The sequence below is a fragment of the Macrotis lagotis genome, chromosome 1 (genome assembly GCF_037893015.1).
Source record: "Macrotis lagotis isolate mMagLag1 chromosome 1, bilby.v1.9.chrom.fasta, whole genome shotgun sequence".
Lineage (NCBI taxonomy): Eukaryota > Metazoa > Chordata > Mammalia > Peramelemorphia > Peramelidae > Macrotis > Macrotis lagotis.
In genome coordinates, this window is record NC_133658.1 from 247,615,066 (window position 1) to 247,631,607 (window position 16,542).

General features: G+C 35.9%; 1 protein-coding gene across 1 annotated transcript in view; it reads right to left on the minus strand.

Annotated features, from left to right (window-relative positions):
* STK4 (serine/threonine kinase 4) overlaps positions 1-16,542 on the minus strand; it is a 131,724-nt gene that overhangs the window by 110,378 nt on the left and 4,804 nt on the right. The window contains exons 2-5 of the mRNA XM_074210116.1: positions 14,704-14,784; positions 10,765-10,893; positions 8,278-8,392; positions 3,389-3,553 (exon numbers count right to left, since the gene is read on the minus strand). Of these exons, the coding sequence (XP_074066217.1) occupies positions 3,389-3,553; positions 8,278-8,392; positions 10,765-10,893; positions 14,704-14,784 (490 nt within the window). The remainder of the gene's footprint in view (positions 1-3,388; positions 3,554-8,277; positions 8,393-10,764; positions 10,894-14,703; positions 14,785-16,542) is intronic.

Below are 16,542 nucleotides of genomic sequence, written 5' to 3' on the forward strand. Positions count from 1 at the left end.
TTATGGAAATAGGTTTTATATAATTGCACATAATATCTCATATCAAATTGCTTACCATCTTAGAAGAGAGGAGAAAATTTAGAACTCAAAATTTTATAAAAAATGAGTTAAAGATTGCCTTTCATGTTAATTGGAAAAATAAAATTATATATACACATATATATATATATATATCACATATATATATGTAGAAAAGTGGTCTGTAGTTATGTTCCTATAGTCCTGTATTTCTCTGAATCCCTGTGTTTCTCAAGTATTTTATTCCATTTGCAGATATTATAAATAGAATTTATCTGTTGCTGCTACATTTTGTTAATAATATATCAAAATGGTGATGATGTAAGTTGGTTTCTTTTATATCCTGAAACTTTGCTGAAGTTGAATTATTTCAACTACTTTTTAATTTGATTCTCTAGGGCACTTTAAGTATATCATCAGACTGTCTGCAAAGATTAGTTTTCTCTCCTCACTGCCTATTTTTACTCTTACAATTTCTTTTCCTTGTCTTATTGTAATGGCTTGCATTTTTAGTACAATATTGAATAATAATGATAATATTGGGCATTCTTGACCCATTCCTAATTTTACTGGGAAGGACTCAAATTTATCCTCATTACAAATAATGCTAAATAAAAAGCACTTATTTTGATAAAGGTTTTATTAATTCTTATGCTTTCTAATCTTTTTAATAAGAATGGCTGTAGGGGTGGCTAGGTGGCACAGTGGATAAAGCACCGGCTCTTGAGTCAGGAGTACCTGGGTTCAAATCTGGTCTCAGACACTTAATAATTACCTAGCTGTGTGACCTTGGGCAAGCCACTTAACCCCATTTGCCTTGCAAAAAAAACCTAAAAAAAAAAAAGAATGGCTGTTGTATTTTGTAAAAAGCTTTTTATGTATCTACTGAGATAATTTTATGATTTTTATTGTTTTTTGTTACTGATATGGTCAATTTTGCTGACAGCTTTCCTAATTCTGAACTAGCCCTGTGGGTCCTGATATCCCAACTAATCATAGTGTATGATATTTGTGGTATATTGCTGTAATCTCCTTATTAGCATTTTATTTTAAAATTTTGCATCAATACTCATTAGGGAAATTGATCTATAGTTTTCTTCCTTGGTTTTTGCTCTCCCTAGTTTAGGTATCAAAACTTTATTTGTGTTATCAAAGGAATTAGGTAAGACATCTTTAACTATTTTTTCAAAAAGTTTATATAGCATTAGGATTAATTGTTCCTTAAATGTTTGGTAGAATTCTTTTATAAATGCATCTGGTCCTGGGGATTTTTTTCCTTAGGGAGTTTATTTATGGTTTTTTTATAATTTCTTTTTCTAAGATGAAGTTAAGTACTTTATTTTTTTCTTCTATTATTCTAGGCAATTTATATTTTTATAAATATTCATCTATATTAGATTGTCAGTTTTTTAAGACATATAATTGGACAAAAAATACTTAATAATTACTTTTTTGCTGTTGAGCAGTTTCATTGATATCTTGAAATACAAATTTTTATCATGATTTCAAGTAGTCAATAATTCTTAAATGATCTGTTTTCCAGATCAGTTGTTTTTCCAGTGAGATGTAGTTTATATTTTTTTCCCTATTTTTTCATTCTTCTGACTTAGTTTTATGGTTTCTTGATGTGTCATAGAGGTATTAACTTCCATTTGCTCAATTCTAATTTTTAAGGAATTATTTTGTTCAGTGAGGGTTTTGTACCTCCTTTTCCATTTGGACAACTCTGTTTTTTAAGGAGCTAGTGAAGTTGTGTATCTTTTTTTAGCATTTGGTCAGTTCTATTTTTTTTTTTAGGTTTTTGCAAGACAAATGAGGTTAAGTGGCTTGCCCAAGGCCACACAGCTGGGTAATTATTAAATGTCTGGGGCCAGATTTGAACTCGGGTACTCCCGACTCGAGGGCTGGTGCTCTATTCACTGAGCCACCTAGCCACCCCACAATTCTATCTTTTTTAAGTGTTATTTTCTTCAACATTTTTGTACATCTTTTGCAAGTCTTTTAATTGACTTATAATTTTCTTGCATTGCTCTCATTTCTTTTCCCAATTTTTTCTCTACTACTTGTATTTGATTTTTAAAATAATTTTTTAGCTCTTCCAGGAATTCTTGTTGAGTTAATGTCCAAGTCACATTTTGTTTTCCTTTGGGGCTATGTTTATAGCTGTTTTGACATCATTACCCTCTTCTGAGTTTGTGTCTTGATCTTTCCTGTCACTATAGAAACTTTTTTGATCAAGTTTTTTTGTTGTTGTTGTTTACTAATTTTTCTGGCACATTTCTTGAATCTGAATTTTATGATAAACTTTTTGATCTACATCAGGCATTAGAGAAAGAGGAACTGGAAATGTGTGGGAGAAGTAGCTGCAAGTCCACTACTGGAAGGTAGAATGGAGAAGGAGCACAGAGTGATTGAGGAACTGTCCTAAGCTTTAGCCTTTTTGCATCACTCTGTTCAGGGTTAGTTCTGCGGTTTGGGGAGTTTTTAATGCTCCCAAGGTGGTGTGATCCAAAGAGATATGGTCCCTGCTCATCTGGTCTATGCTCTGATTCTTATTCAAGAAAGATCTCTGATACCTTGTACCCACAAGCACTACTGCTTTTCAAGTCCATACTGCCTTGTAACAGAAAGTGCTTCTCTCCAACCTGGAGCTGTGACCCAAAAGGGGATATAGGCAATGGAGATGTCAAACTACACCAGTCCTTTACCCAGTTCTAACATAGGGCATGCCCTGTAATTTCTTTCTGACCAGCTTTCTGTTCTCCTTACTATCTCTATCTAGCCCATGAGCTTTTGAAGCTGCTGCTGGTGTTGCCACCTCCAAGGCCCAAAGCTGGTCTTGCCCCTGGGTCAGCCCTACCCCATTGTCATAGATCTTTCCTTCTAACCTTCTAAGTTGTCTTGCCCCAACTTTTTGTTTGTTCTGTCATTCCAGATTTCAATTAAAGGCATTATTTTTAAATTGTTTGGAGGGGGATGATAGGACAGCTTGACTTTTAAGTGCTTCTTCCATTTCCACCATCTTGGCTCTACCATCATAAGTCCTCTCTTCTTCATTCTTGAAAAGCCCAATTCAATGATCATCTCCTCCAAATTTTCAGACTTTATTCATAAACACCATTTCTCTAAGATCTCACACATCCCTTTGGGAAACTTTCTCATTGTAATACTATTTGGAAATAAATTATTTGTGTTGGTGTCTTATTCCTTCTAGACTTTAATCCACATATGGTCAATCTAAATTCATCTAAAATCTGTAATCCCTCCTATGCCTGGTTGATGGTGTATTTAAAGAGAGGATACACTTACTAAATGGTTGTTATAGTATAGATGTATAGATAAGAGCTATCAAAATAATTACTATACTCACTGTAAGTTGACCTGCTACTCCAAAATCTGCAAGCTTTGCATGTCCTTCTGTATTTAGCAAGATATTTCCAGCTTTAATATCTCGGTGTATTTTTCTCATAAAATGAAGGTATTCTAGTCCTTTAAGAGTTGATTGTAATATTGTAGCTATTTCATCTTCTGTCAACTATGAAAAATGAGAACAAAAAATTTAAATAAGTACTATAGCATAGTCTCAGGACATGAGGAAAGAGAAAAAAATGAAAATAGTCATTATGATAAATATAATATTATGAATAGTAAACTGTCCTAAATCAAACTCAGAGACAAAATGAACCTTAGAAATATCTAGTCCAGGGGTGGCTAGGTGGTGCAGTGGACAGAGCATCAGCCCTGGAGCCAGGAGTACCTGAGTTCAAGTCTGCCCTCAGACACTTAATAATTACCTATCTGTATAATCTTGAGTAAGCCACTTAACCCCATTTACCTTGCAAAAACCTAAAAAAAAAAATCTAGTCCAACTTAACCTTTTAAAGATGAGGAAATTGAAGTCCAGAGAGATTAAATGCCTAATTCCATGATCACACAATTAATAACTCACAGCATTTGGAATTAGGTCCTCCCACTCCAGATCCAGCATTCCTCCTAATATATTACCATACTTTTCCAAGAACAATAACTGAGAGCCCTATATAGTAGGCAGATATATTTTCCAAAGTCTCAGATTATCCAACACCATCCTTAACCCCAACATCTAGGAATTAGAAACATGTAGGAAGAGTGATTGAAAGTCCACTCCTAGAGGATGGAATATAGAAAGGCTAAAATTCATACCACCACCTTCCCTTTCACATTTCTAACTTCATTCTACAACTTCTGTCAATACTCTGGGCTCAAAAGTAATGCCTATTTGTCAGTAGACATGGCTGTTGGCCATAGAAGCCATCTTTTTGTATGTTATCACTGCACCTCAATTATGGTCAGAGAAATCTGAAACCAGGCTTCTTCTCTTTAGAGGACCATCTACCACAGCCAAGGCAGGAAGGAAAGATGAGGTTAGGAATACTGGCCAAGATCTAATTCTTCAATCTTTAGGCTATGACAATAGATAATTAAAGGGTTAAACTGTCCCATCATCAATATCAACATCTAGCTAGTTCTCAACCATCTGGAGTCTTGGCATTTTTGTTCCTAGCCTGGGACTTCCTCTTGTAGTGGAAGAAAATTCAGACAAGGTAGGAACAGAAAACCCATGGAGCAACAGTAGCCTAGCGCTTAATCTCATCTCAGCAGCAACAGAAGGGTCTTTATCCTACCCATCATAAGGAAGGAAGGGGTGTCAGATAAGTTTGAGGGAAAATAGGATTTTGTTGTCATAAGTTCTTCCCATCTTGGTGGAGGTAGGAAAGCAATGTAGCAAGCATGAAAGATAAGCAACAAATAATTCTAATGGAACATGAGATCTTGAGAGATAAGAATATAAAGAGTTCTTGAAAGATTACAAGAAAATATGGCAAGAGGTTGTAGAGGATAACCAAGTATGGTAGAGCTATAATTTACATTAGTGAGAAAAATGCTCACACCAATAAAAGAGATCACAATAAAAGAGATCATTAGAAATGAGATCATTGTTCTAAAGCTAGAAAACACTTTGGAGGCCATCAAATTCAACTCTCTCATTTTAAAAATGAGGAAACTGAGGTATAGATAAAGTGACTTGCCCCAAATCACAAAGGATGTAGTGGGATTTCAATCCAGTTCCTTTGAGTCTAGAGTCAGGGGTTTTCTCACTATACCACATGATCTCCTACATTTCTTGCACAAGTCATGATTAGTAACATGCTGCAATCTATTTATGTCTATCATATATCTTTCCACATCTATTCTTTGAGTGATCCATTAATATGATTCTCCTGAGAATGAGTAAAATTATTTTATTCTTTGTACCTTAGATCTAGAACAGTGCCTGCCATATAGCAGATATTTAATAAATGCTTGTTGTTTAATTGGCCAAATGAATTATTGTATAAAGTTATCAATCAAGATGATTTTTGACAACAGCAGGATACTGGATTAGGAATCAAAAGCCATGGATTCATGTCCAGGCTTCACACTTACTACATATATGATCCTCAGTTAATTTCCTTAACTTCTCAGCCTTGGTTTCAACATCTATAAGGTGAAGACAATGCTATTAAGTAGACAGAACAGGAATTACTGTAAAGATTCCATGAGATATGTACAGTTTACATAAAACTCTCTGGAAATGTAGTTTTCATTATTATTACTATTGTTATTATTGTTGTTGTTATCATCATCATCATCATCATCATCATCATCATCATCATCACTAGATGGAATTCCCCAGGAAGGTCAGGAGATTCAAAAGAAGGTCCCCATCCTGTAGGTGAACATCCTAAGAGGCTTTAGGACAAGTGTCCTACAGGATTAAAGATTCTAGATTTGTTGTAATCTGTATCATTGAAGGGAGTGCCCATAACAATGGATCATAGATCACAAATAATTATAGATGGAAAATAACTCTATTAACTTGATACTTACCTGTGTTGACCTTGGGCAAGTCACTTAACCCCAAAGCCTTGAAAAACATCCCCCCCCAAAATGGATATGGTTATACTTGTACTGATAGTTTATCACAAGTACTGTAAGCCTCAGATGGATAATATGTGTGAAATGTTTTAGAAACTTTAAGATGCATATGTTGACATTATTACTTCAAATGATTGAGGGGTGGGGGATGGTAAATATTACCTCATACAACCTGATTAAATATATGTCTTATTAAAAAGAAACTTGGAACAAATTCTTAAAATCAATCATTTTCTCGTACTTTTGGAATGTAGTTTTAAAACCTTATTAAGATACTGCCCCATTCACTGAATTTGTACCTTGAATAAGGCAAGCATTATTGCTGCTAAAAGTTTTGAAGTGAAGCAACAGGGTCTAGCTCATAAAAAAGTTGTTTACATTTAATTCCTACCTATCTCAAATACCACTTAGTTTGTGGAGTTTTTTCAAATCTCCTCAGTTTAAATATTTTCTTTATTTTGTTTTGATTAATAGTTATTTGTCAATGTCATATCACCCCAATAGACTATAAGCTTCATGAGAGGGTGCAATGGAAAAATTTTTCAAGGATATATGTTTGTATCCCAACTCTTCCTCATACCAGTGATGTTAACCTCAGGCAATCAATCAAAATAGCATTTAAGTGGCAAGTTCCTTAACCTCAGAAAAAGAAATTAGAGAGTGACTTCTAGGGGCGGTTGGTGGCGCAGTGGATAGAGCACTGGTCCTGGAGTCAGGAGTACCTGAGTTCAAATCCGGCCTCAGACATTTAATAATTACCTAGCTGTGTGGCCTTGGGCAAGCCACTTAACCCCATTTGCCTTGCAAAATCCTTAAAAAAAAAGTGACTTCTAAGATTCCTTTCAGATCCAGATAAGATCCTTTGCTATAGGGAAAGGAGTTAAATCTTGTACAAATTTGTCTTAGTAAAAATTTGCTGAACTGACTTTTTTTTCACTTGGAAAGCAACACAAAATGGTAGTTTCTAAAATAGTAACAAACTAGCCATCTCCTTTACATTTTGTTGCACTGAAATTACATTTCAGGGGCGGCTCAGTGGCACAGTGGATAGAGTACCAGCCTTGGAGTCAGCAGTACCTGGGTTCAAATATGGCCTCAGACACTTAATAATTACCTAGCTGTGTGGCCTTGGGCAAGTCACTTAACCCCATTTGTCTTCCAAAAAAAAAAACCTAATAAAAATTAAAAATAAAAGAAATTACATTTCATTCCTTGATCATATGCTGTTTAGGTGGTAGAGAGAGTTGGCAGGAGGAAGGCTAGCTAAAATTTAACATTTGTTATAGATTTAGTAAATAGATATAAGATGGAAAGAATAACGAACTTGGAAAGAGGATACAGTTGGAATCCTGGCTCTTTGTTGCCCTCTGCCTAGAGGGGACAGGACACTGAACTTGGGAGTCAAGAAGATTTGAGTTCAAATACTACCTCTCAAGACACTCAATAGGGCAAGTTAATTAATCTCTTAGTATCTAAGTTTTCTCATGCATAAAATGAGGAGGTTGAAGTCAGTGGCCTCAAAGGTCTAGTCCAACTCTAAATCTATGATCCTATACCCTGTGGGCAAGATAATCTTTTATTTTTTAAAATAAGGGGACTGACTTTTTGTTTCTTCCTAAAGGATGTGATTTCTCTCTCATCACACTCAATTTGGATCAATGTACAACATGGAAACAAAACAAAGACTGACAGACTGCTTTCTGGTGGGGGGGGGTAAGATTGGAAGAAAAATTGTAAAACTCAAATAAAATCTTTAATAAAAAAAAGGGGGACTGTACTAGATTAAAGTGTTGATAGCTTTAAGTTATAAAATTACTTGTTATATAATTCCAAGTTACAAAATTCTATATTATAAAGTACCTTCCTAACTCTAACATTATACAATAAAAAAAAATCCAAAAGATTGGTATTAAGATCGATAACAGTCACATTTGGGAAGCATCAACAAATGTGGAGGATAATGTATAGAGAGAAGTTAAAGAAAAGAGCCAAAGGGAAAGAAGAGAAATTAAAATTTGACAGTCCTCTTCACAGACATGGCAGTCATAGGCATGCAAAACAACAAAAAGCTCTAGAGAATATAAGTTCTCACGGGGCAGCTAGGTGGCGTAGTGGATAAAGCACTGGCCCTGGAGTCAGGAGTACCTGGGTTCAAATCTGGTCTCAGACACTTAATAATTACCTAGCTGTGTGGCCTTGGGCAAGCCACTTAACGCCGTTTGCCTTGCAAAAACCTAAAAAAAAAAAAAAAGTTATCAGAAATGCAGGAACAAATGGCATTGTTCCAGGAGGAAAACTTACTGTTTTATTCCTTAATCGGATGATATCAGACACAGAGCCAGCACCACAGTATTCCATGACTATCCAAAGATCTGTGTTCTTAAAATAACTGCCATAATATTTCACCACATGAGGGCTGGGGAAATCAGAGAAAATAAAATTAGCAGCTGTCTTAGAACACCACCTTTTTATTATCCTGTCAAACATACAGAAGGCACTCACACAGCACCAAAGTTCAATTATTCAAATTCAGGATCAGAGATGCAATGTCAGGTCTTAAGCTAAAAAAAAGAGATTTATCTCTCAGAATTTTCAGGGAGTTAGTTTTTAAGGCTCTCATTCAGAGGAAACAATCAACTCTGAGCGCAACCATTTCTAGTTTTAATTGGTCTAAATAATGTTGCATGGTAACAGAAAAGTAGCTAACATCCAGTCTCCTAACTCAGAAATATAAATGACAAGGTATGCCTGGGAAACATGCCAGGAACAAAAGAAAAGACCAGAATAAATACTAATTAAGTCTCTGCAATTTATTCTGGCCTCTGTGTGAGAGAAATAAGGACAGATCATCACATTATGTCTTCTTTCCCTTCCCTTAGCTCCAATCTAAATATTTTTCAGATCATCCTATATAAGGCACTGAGCTCCTACAGCATCATTCACAGAGTACTTATCAAAGACCATCCTGGACTGTTAGTTATCTTTGTTATCATGTTTTCTTTCTCCAGTTAAGACTGTGAAGTTCGAAAAGGGAAAGTGTTCTCTGCTTTTTTTACATCCATCACCAGGCCCTATAGTTACTCAAAAATCTACTGATTACATACATCCTGTCAATTCAGAACAGATTCTTAGGCAGCCTTATATTAAATACACAGAAATCCCAACAGATAACCCGGGAACAAGTTCAATAATTTGTCTTGGGAAAGGTAGGATAGGAGTAGGATGAACTGAAGTGATCTAGTTGATTAAATGATACTAAAAAATATAAGTTTTATCTGACATTCAAGCAATAACAAGAAAAAAAATAGTTCAATTGCAGCCTCTGTTAAATATGTGGGGAAAGAAGAACAGAACCAAAAAAATGAAAAGTCAAAGTCTTGACTATATGATCCAAATAATTTATTTAACCCCTCTGAGTCTGAGTTTCTTCATCTATAAATGAGAAAAACAATATTTATCATGAAGTAGTTGTTGTAGTTGGAGTAGCTGAAGTAGCTAGGTGGTACAATGGCTAGAGCATGGGTCTGTGGAGTCAGGAAGACCTGAGTTTAAATCCAGCCTCAGACATTCCCTAACTCTGTGATAGTGGACAAGTCACATAAACTGTTTGCCTCAGTTTCCTCTTCTGTGAAACAGGGATAATAATAGCATCTAATTCCCAAGGTTATTGTGAGGACCAATGACATATATGTAGATGAGTTTTACACAGTACCTGTCCCACAAAAGATCCTACACAGATGTTAGTTTTACAATAATTATCAATATTATATGATGATGATGATGATGATGATGATGATAAAGTGTAAAGCACAAACTATTATCATTAGTATTTCAGAGCCTGGATGCTCATCTCTCAAATCGATATCATAATCTTTGCCCAGCTTACCACACAGGGCTGAAAGAAAGAGCAAATGCAATAACAGATATGAAAGTGAACTGCAGCTTTGAAGTCATACAAGCTATTAATATTATTTTAGGTTCCCCAAGGAAAAAATTCCTCTTCCTCATTGCTAACGAAATGGACTCCAAAGGGTTAAATGGAACTGAGGTGCAAGATTTTAACTTCTGGCTCTAGAGTTCTCCTCTCTCCTGGGCCCTTGGAGTCTAACTTCACCTTTGAAGGCAGAGCCACCCCAAGATGTTACTGCTGTGGCCTATTTAGGCATGAAAGCATTAGTGGTAATGGAACTTCATGATAAGTCATCTGTTTTCTTGTGGTTGCCTGTGTGGCTGATTTCCTGCCTGCAGAATCTGACAAGTCTTAGTTCCTCAAAAAAGGAAGAAGACTTATACTAAAGGTTGGAGTTTAAAACAAAATTTAAAAAAAAAAAAACCAAAACTTTTAGGGCTGAGAAAGGAGAATAAGTACAGAGAAGAAAGGTAGTGGTAAATCTTTTCTTAATCTTCCTATCAAAAGTCACAAGGTCCCTAAAATTAAGATTAGTTTGACACTCTCCCAACTGAACACTCAGAAATTTTTTCTCTATCGGAAATGTAAAAGATCATTATCAAAGAAAACAAGAAATATGTGCATATGCCTCTGACATTTCCTCCTAGTTCTTAAACAGGCTTCTTCAACTGGTCAAACATTAAAGCTGAATTGTGCTCAGTTGGATACATATTAGATAATTTCATCTACTGAAACACACTTTGAATCCTATTTATGTGCAATGAGGTACTACCAAGTTCTCACTTCCGCAAAATATGAGTTTTATTCTCAAGGATTCAACCTCTCTACAAATGCAACAAATTCAATGGCCATTCTTTCCAGACCCATATCTTGTTTACCTGTCACACTGTTGCATTATAGAAATTTCCTTGATAATCTCTTGAAGATCAGATTCCACAGGAACTTGTTTAATGGCAACCACTTGACCAGTTTCTTTATGAATAGCTTTGAAAACACTGCCATAGGACCTGAAATAGAGGGTGGAAGACAAAAGTCAATTTGAAAAATTGGAGTCAAAGCAAGTCAGGAGACAGGAAACAATCAAACACTCAAGGATAAAAACCACCTACCACATCTGATTATAAGCCCAGAGTGTCCAACACATACATGGCGCTGGTCACCCCTCAAGGCAAATAAATCTTCATTAAAAAGACCTGCCAAAGTAATAATGTTTAAAACAGCCATATACCTAGACTACAGAGCCAGTTCCTTGAAAATAAATTATATAAATATAAAATTAAGAGATGACTGCTTAAGCCTTTGTCATTGTGCATCCCTACACACACATTGACAATCCACATACAATAATATTCAAAATGTACATAAAATTTTATTATCCTAAAATCTAGACTTCTAAGTAGGAAGAATCTTAATGGTGTGATGTAGTCCAACACCCCACCCAGTAGAGGAAGTCCCTCCACAACATCCCTGTCAAGTAATTCTCTTACTTCTATGTTTGAATATTTCTAGGTTCCTAGGTCAAGCAAAATGTGGAGTTTACCTAAGCCCTTACAATGCCAGCATAATAAGGTAAAGATAGCAAATGCAAACTCTTTTCATTGCATATACACTTAAGAATCTGTTTAATAGTAAATTACATTTTCAAAGAAAGCCAGAATGACAGAAGAGGAAATAACATGCAATTTCATTTAAGGATCTTTTCTCCATATGTTTAATAATAACTTAATGCAAAAACAAAAAACGAAAATTCCAATGAAATTCTCAGGTATTCTGTCGTAATCTAAGCAGTCAAATGCAATGGGGAAGGAGAAACAAATAATGGCTACTTTAGTGAGAAAGTTGCAGACAGAGCAGCATATTTTCATTATTCATTGAAGGTTTTCAAGGTGGCAATAAGAATCCTATGCTCTCAAAGTGAGCAGGGGCTTTATGGGTCTTCCTTTATAATATTCTTCTGAATATTATGGAGTGGAATGGTTCTAGAAAAGGCAGTGAGAAGGATGTCTTTGCATAACATTCCCCTCATTATAATAAATAAAATCATGCAAGTAGTATCATCATGTATATGACAACATGGTCCTCCTCAATTACAAAGGATGAACATCGCCATCATTATTCCAATTCCTCGATCTTAAGGAAGAGGAGAACAAAAGTCTGTGGCAAATTCATAATGCTGTTGAGCCTAAAACTCAGTCTGTAGGCTCCCAGATTAGAGCCCCTTCCACCATGCCACTGTCCTAGACCTTTACTTCCTCAAAAAAAAAAAAAGGATTATAATCTTCATGCCATCATGAAGGTGATGCCATGACATATAGATGAATTAGATTTGAATGGGGGGGGGGGGGTGCTGTCACTGTCTTCATTTTTCTCCTCCAGAGTCATCTAGGTCTAGTGGTCAGATATGAATCAGGATGATTGGAAATAACTCTGGATTCAGGGTAAACAGGGTTACATAACTTGCCCAAGGTCACACTGTTAGTGTCTGAGGCTGGATTTGAACACATCCAGACTTTAGACAGATGGAGCAATGGAAAGAGCACTGGTCTTGGGGTGAGGAAGACAGGAGTTCAAATCTGGTCTTAGACACTTGACATTTACTAGCTGTGGTGACCTTGGGCAAGTCATTTAATCCTGACTACCTCACATCTAGAGTCATCTTCAGTCATCCTGACTTATATCTGGCCACTAGACCCAGATGGCTCTGGAAGAGAAAGTGAGGCTGGTGACTTAGCACAGCACCCCTTCATTCAAATCCAATTCATGTACTCATCCTGGAATCACTTGATGTCATGGTCTTCTTTGAGAATTAAAGACAAGCATCATTATAAGCAGGGATCAATGATCCACTTATTTTCTGAGCATCATATATTTGGGGGGTAGCTCCAAATAATCAGAATAACAATCCAATAATCTTCCAATAACAGAAATCTCTGCATTAGCTACAGTCTGACCAATGGAAGAGAACAATATTCTTGGTTCTTCATTTAAACAACAATCAGACTATAGCAAGGATAGACAGCACTTAAGTTTAGGTCAACTTTTATAAGAAACTTCCAAGTACTCTGCCAGAAACAGCTGAGGATCCAAACCAAAATAGAGAAAAATCTTCATTTTAATTCATTTCATGGATAATTTCCAGTACATTCTTCTAATATCACTTTTTTTTTTCCTGAGGGAAAAAAGTAGTCCTTCCCAAAACTAAATTTTCCATCTGTTGCCAGACCATCTAACTAGGCCGATCAGATTTCTTCCACTTTGTGACCTCTTTAAATATGATAGTACAAATGATGACCATTGTTTGAGGATTTCTGAATTTATCCCTTCAAAAAAAAAAAACAGGCATTGGAATCATGGCTGTTTTTATGAGCTCTTTACAGTTGCAAGGTGCTTTCTCTCATTTATCTTACATCCATTCTACACACGCAGGTATAGATTTTGCAAGGATTATACTTGGGCAGAAGTAGTTAGTTGAAGTATTATTATCCCATTGACTAAAGCCTATAAGATAACGTTGTATAACCTCTACTTAGAAAAAACTGAGGTTTAGAGAGGTTAAAGGTTTTGACTCCAAATCCAGTGTTCTTTCTATGACATTCTGTTGTATTCTTATTTTAGATATGTATGTGTGTGTGTGTGTGTGTGTAAGTATTTATAGTTAAGCCCATATGCTAAAATAATCTCCCCTCACAAGAACTACTTCATTAATGTTTTGCTTGAGACTGTCACCATGAAAAGGACAAGAGGTCAAGCCATAATTAGGAACAGTCATCAAGACCCTGGATACAAAGCTCTCTTTTCATACTACTGCCCTCTCCAGACAATGAGTCTTCCATTCATAATGGTTTTCCCTTTTAAACAATGTGACTAGACACAGCTTTTCATTTTCTCCTTACTAAAGGGATAGGCACTCCATCAAGAATAAATAGAAGAGAGGGGTGGCTAGGTGGCCCAGTGGATGGAGCACAGGCCCTGGAGTCAGGAGTACCTGAGCTCAAATCTGGCCTCAGACATTTAATAATTACCTAGCTGTGTGGCCTTGGGCAAGCCACTTAATCCCATTGCCTAGAAAAACAAATAGATAAATAAATAGAAGAGGAACTTCTAGGTGGTGCAGTGGATACAGCATGGGCCCTGGAGTCAAGAAGACCTGAGTTCAAATCCAGCCTCAGACACTTAATAATTACCTAGCTGCATGACCCTGAGCAAGGTCACACAATTAAATAAATGAATGAACAAAAGAAAACTTGGGCTTCACTTTAACATTATAGTAAAACTGTGTCCATCACTTTCAATTAAGTCTGACCCCAAAAAAATCATAAAATGAATGTTTATAACAATGGATTGATTTTAATGGCAGTTAGTTCACATTTCTGGTTTACAAAGCACTTCCCTCAAAACAATCCCGTAAAGGAGGTTGTATCAAGACTATCTCCATTTTGCAGAAGAAGAGTTAGATGAACCAAGTCCTGACCTCTATCCCCATGGACTCCTATTTGTCAAGATGCTTCTAATAATATTTTAAAATTTAACCCACTGGGTCTTCTCAAAAACCACAATGAGCTTCAGAGGTTTATTACCCTTGTTGTGATTATCTTTTATACAGATGTGGTAATAGATCTGTGGGTGTGTTAACTTGGAAGGAAACAAATGATTAAGGTGCTTTTTTATTATGCTTCAGGCTTATAATCCATGAGAACAAGAGGGTCCCTATCTAGAATGAAAGCTAACTCATCAAAATGTATCACATGCTTTTGCAAATCTTTTCTTCAATCTATACCACATGCTATGTGATAGTGACATATTGGTGGCACACTTACCCTTCTCCAAGTTTCTCCAAGACATCAAACACTTCTTCTGGCTGCTTAGTTAAACTATCTTCATCCAGTTTTTTCAGCTGTCTGAAAACAAATACAAAAGTACAGTGAGAAGCTGTTTAACTTCAACATGAAGTGTTGTTGTTTAGTTAACGATGTTTTAATCACTGGACTTGCCTGTGGCTAAGAGAAGATCAATCATGAAGCAAAACATAGAGTCTCAACTTTCTGAAAGTGAAGGTTCTTTCCAAGGATTAGAGAAGAGACTGTTCCTATCCATAAACATCTGTCTGTGTCAGACAAAAGAGGAATAAATCTTAGGATAACAGAGGCTACATTATTAGTATACATTTACATAGTACTTAAATGTTTACAAAGCATTTTCCTCATAACTTGGTGAGATGTGTATGGTATAGAAAGATTACTATTCTCATTTCCTAGGTGAAGAAACTGAGGCTCAGTGAGGCTCAGCAAGAAAGTTAAGAAACTTTCAAGGGTCATCTAACTAATAAGTATTGAAACCAGTATTCAAACTCAGGTCTTCTGCTTCTAAGTCTAGCTCTTTTCCCCCCTACATATCAACATAGAGAGAAAAGTACTTATCCCTAAGAACTCACTAACCTTAATGGTCAGCTCAGATATCACCACCTCCATGAAGTCTTCTGATACCTTCCCAAGGAGAAATGATCTCCTCTTCCTCCAATCTTTTATAGCACTTTGGTTTTAATAGACTAGTTTGTATCCTAATTATCCTTTTCTCTCACAGATTATAAACTCATTGTGGGAAAGGACAAATTAAATAGGAGAAGCTCTAGACTGGAAGTCAGAGGACTTCATTTCTAGTCTCAGTTGTGCCATGAGTTCACCTGTCATCATGGGAAAATCTCCTCCCTTCTTTGAGCCTCAAGTTTTTCATTTGATGAATGTGTAAAATGTCTTTGGCTCCTTTTAGTTCCACATTACCTAGGTCCAAGACTTTTACTCATTTTTATCTCTGGGTAGGAGGAACTAAATAAACATAAAAGGAATTAAATAAACATGTCATACATTTATTTAGCTATTATCATTAGGAAAAATATCCTGGCAGTTCACAGTTTAAGACCTGTTCAGAAGAAATTTTCCAAATATAAAGATATTTAAAATTTTTCTGCTGGCTTGTTCCATAAGCATAACTACTTGAGTATAAATTATAGATGTAAAAAAAATTTTCATGAGTCTGTTAAAAATTTAAAGTTCAAAGAATTCCATTCTCAGGGGCGGCTAGGTGGCATAGTGGATAAAGCACCGGCCTTGGATAAAGCACCAGCCTTGGAGTCAGGAGTACCTGGGTTCAAATCGAGTCTCAGACACTTAATAATTACCTAGCTGTGTGGCCTTAGGCAAGACACTTAACCCTGTTTACCTTGCAAAAACCTAAAAAAAAAAAGAATTCCATTCTCTTTTTCCTTGCTATCTTCATGCAAGAACATTCAAAAAGGAACATATCAGGGGAATATTTCTTTTGTGTGCATTAGGTTTTCTACACAATGGTTTCCTGAAACTAATAAAGCACAACAAAGAAAAGTAAGCTCCGGAAGTGGTGAAATATGGAAGTAGTTACAATAAAGCTTTTTTTTCTAAAAGAAAAGGTTTAAACAAGTTGAAGGACCGCTACTAGTTCTGACAAGAAAAAAAGGGAAAAAGAAAAGAATAAATAGGCAAATTCTCAGAGAAATGCATTGGAAATATCAAAAGTGGTAGGGAAAGATAGGAAGTAGGGGAGCCTGAAAGTATCAACCTTATCTACTGTTACTAGCCAGAAACACCTTTTTACTCACAGGAAGGGCAAATAGAATTTTGTAA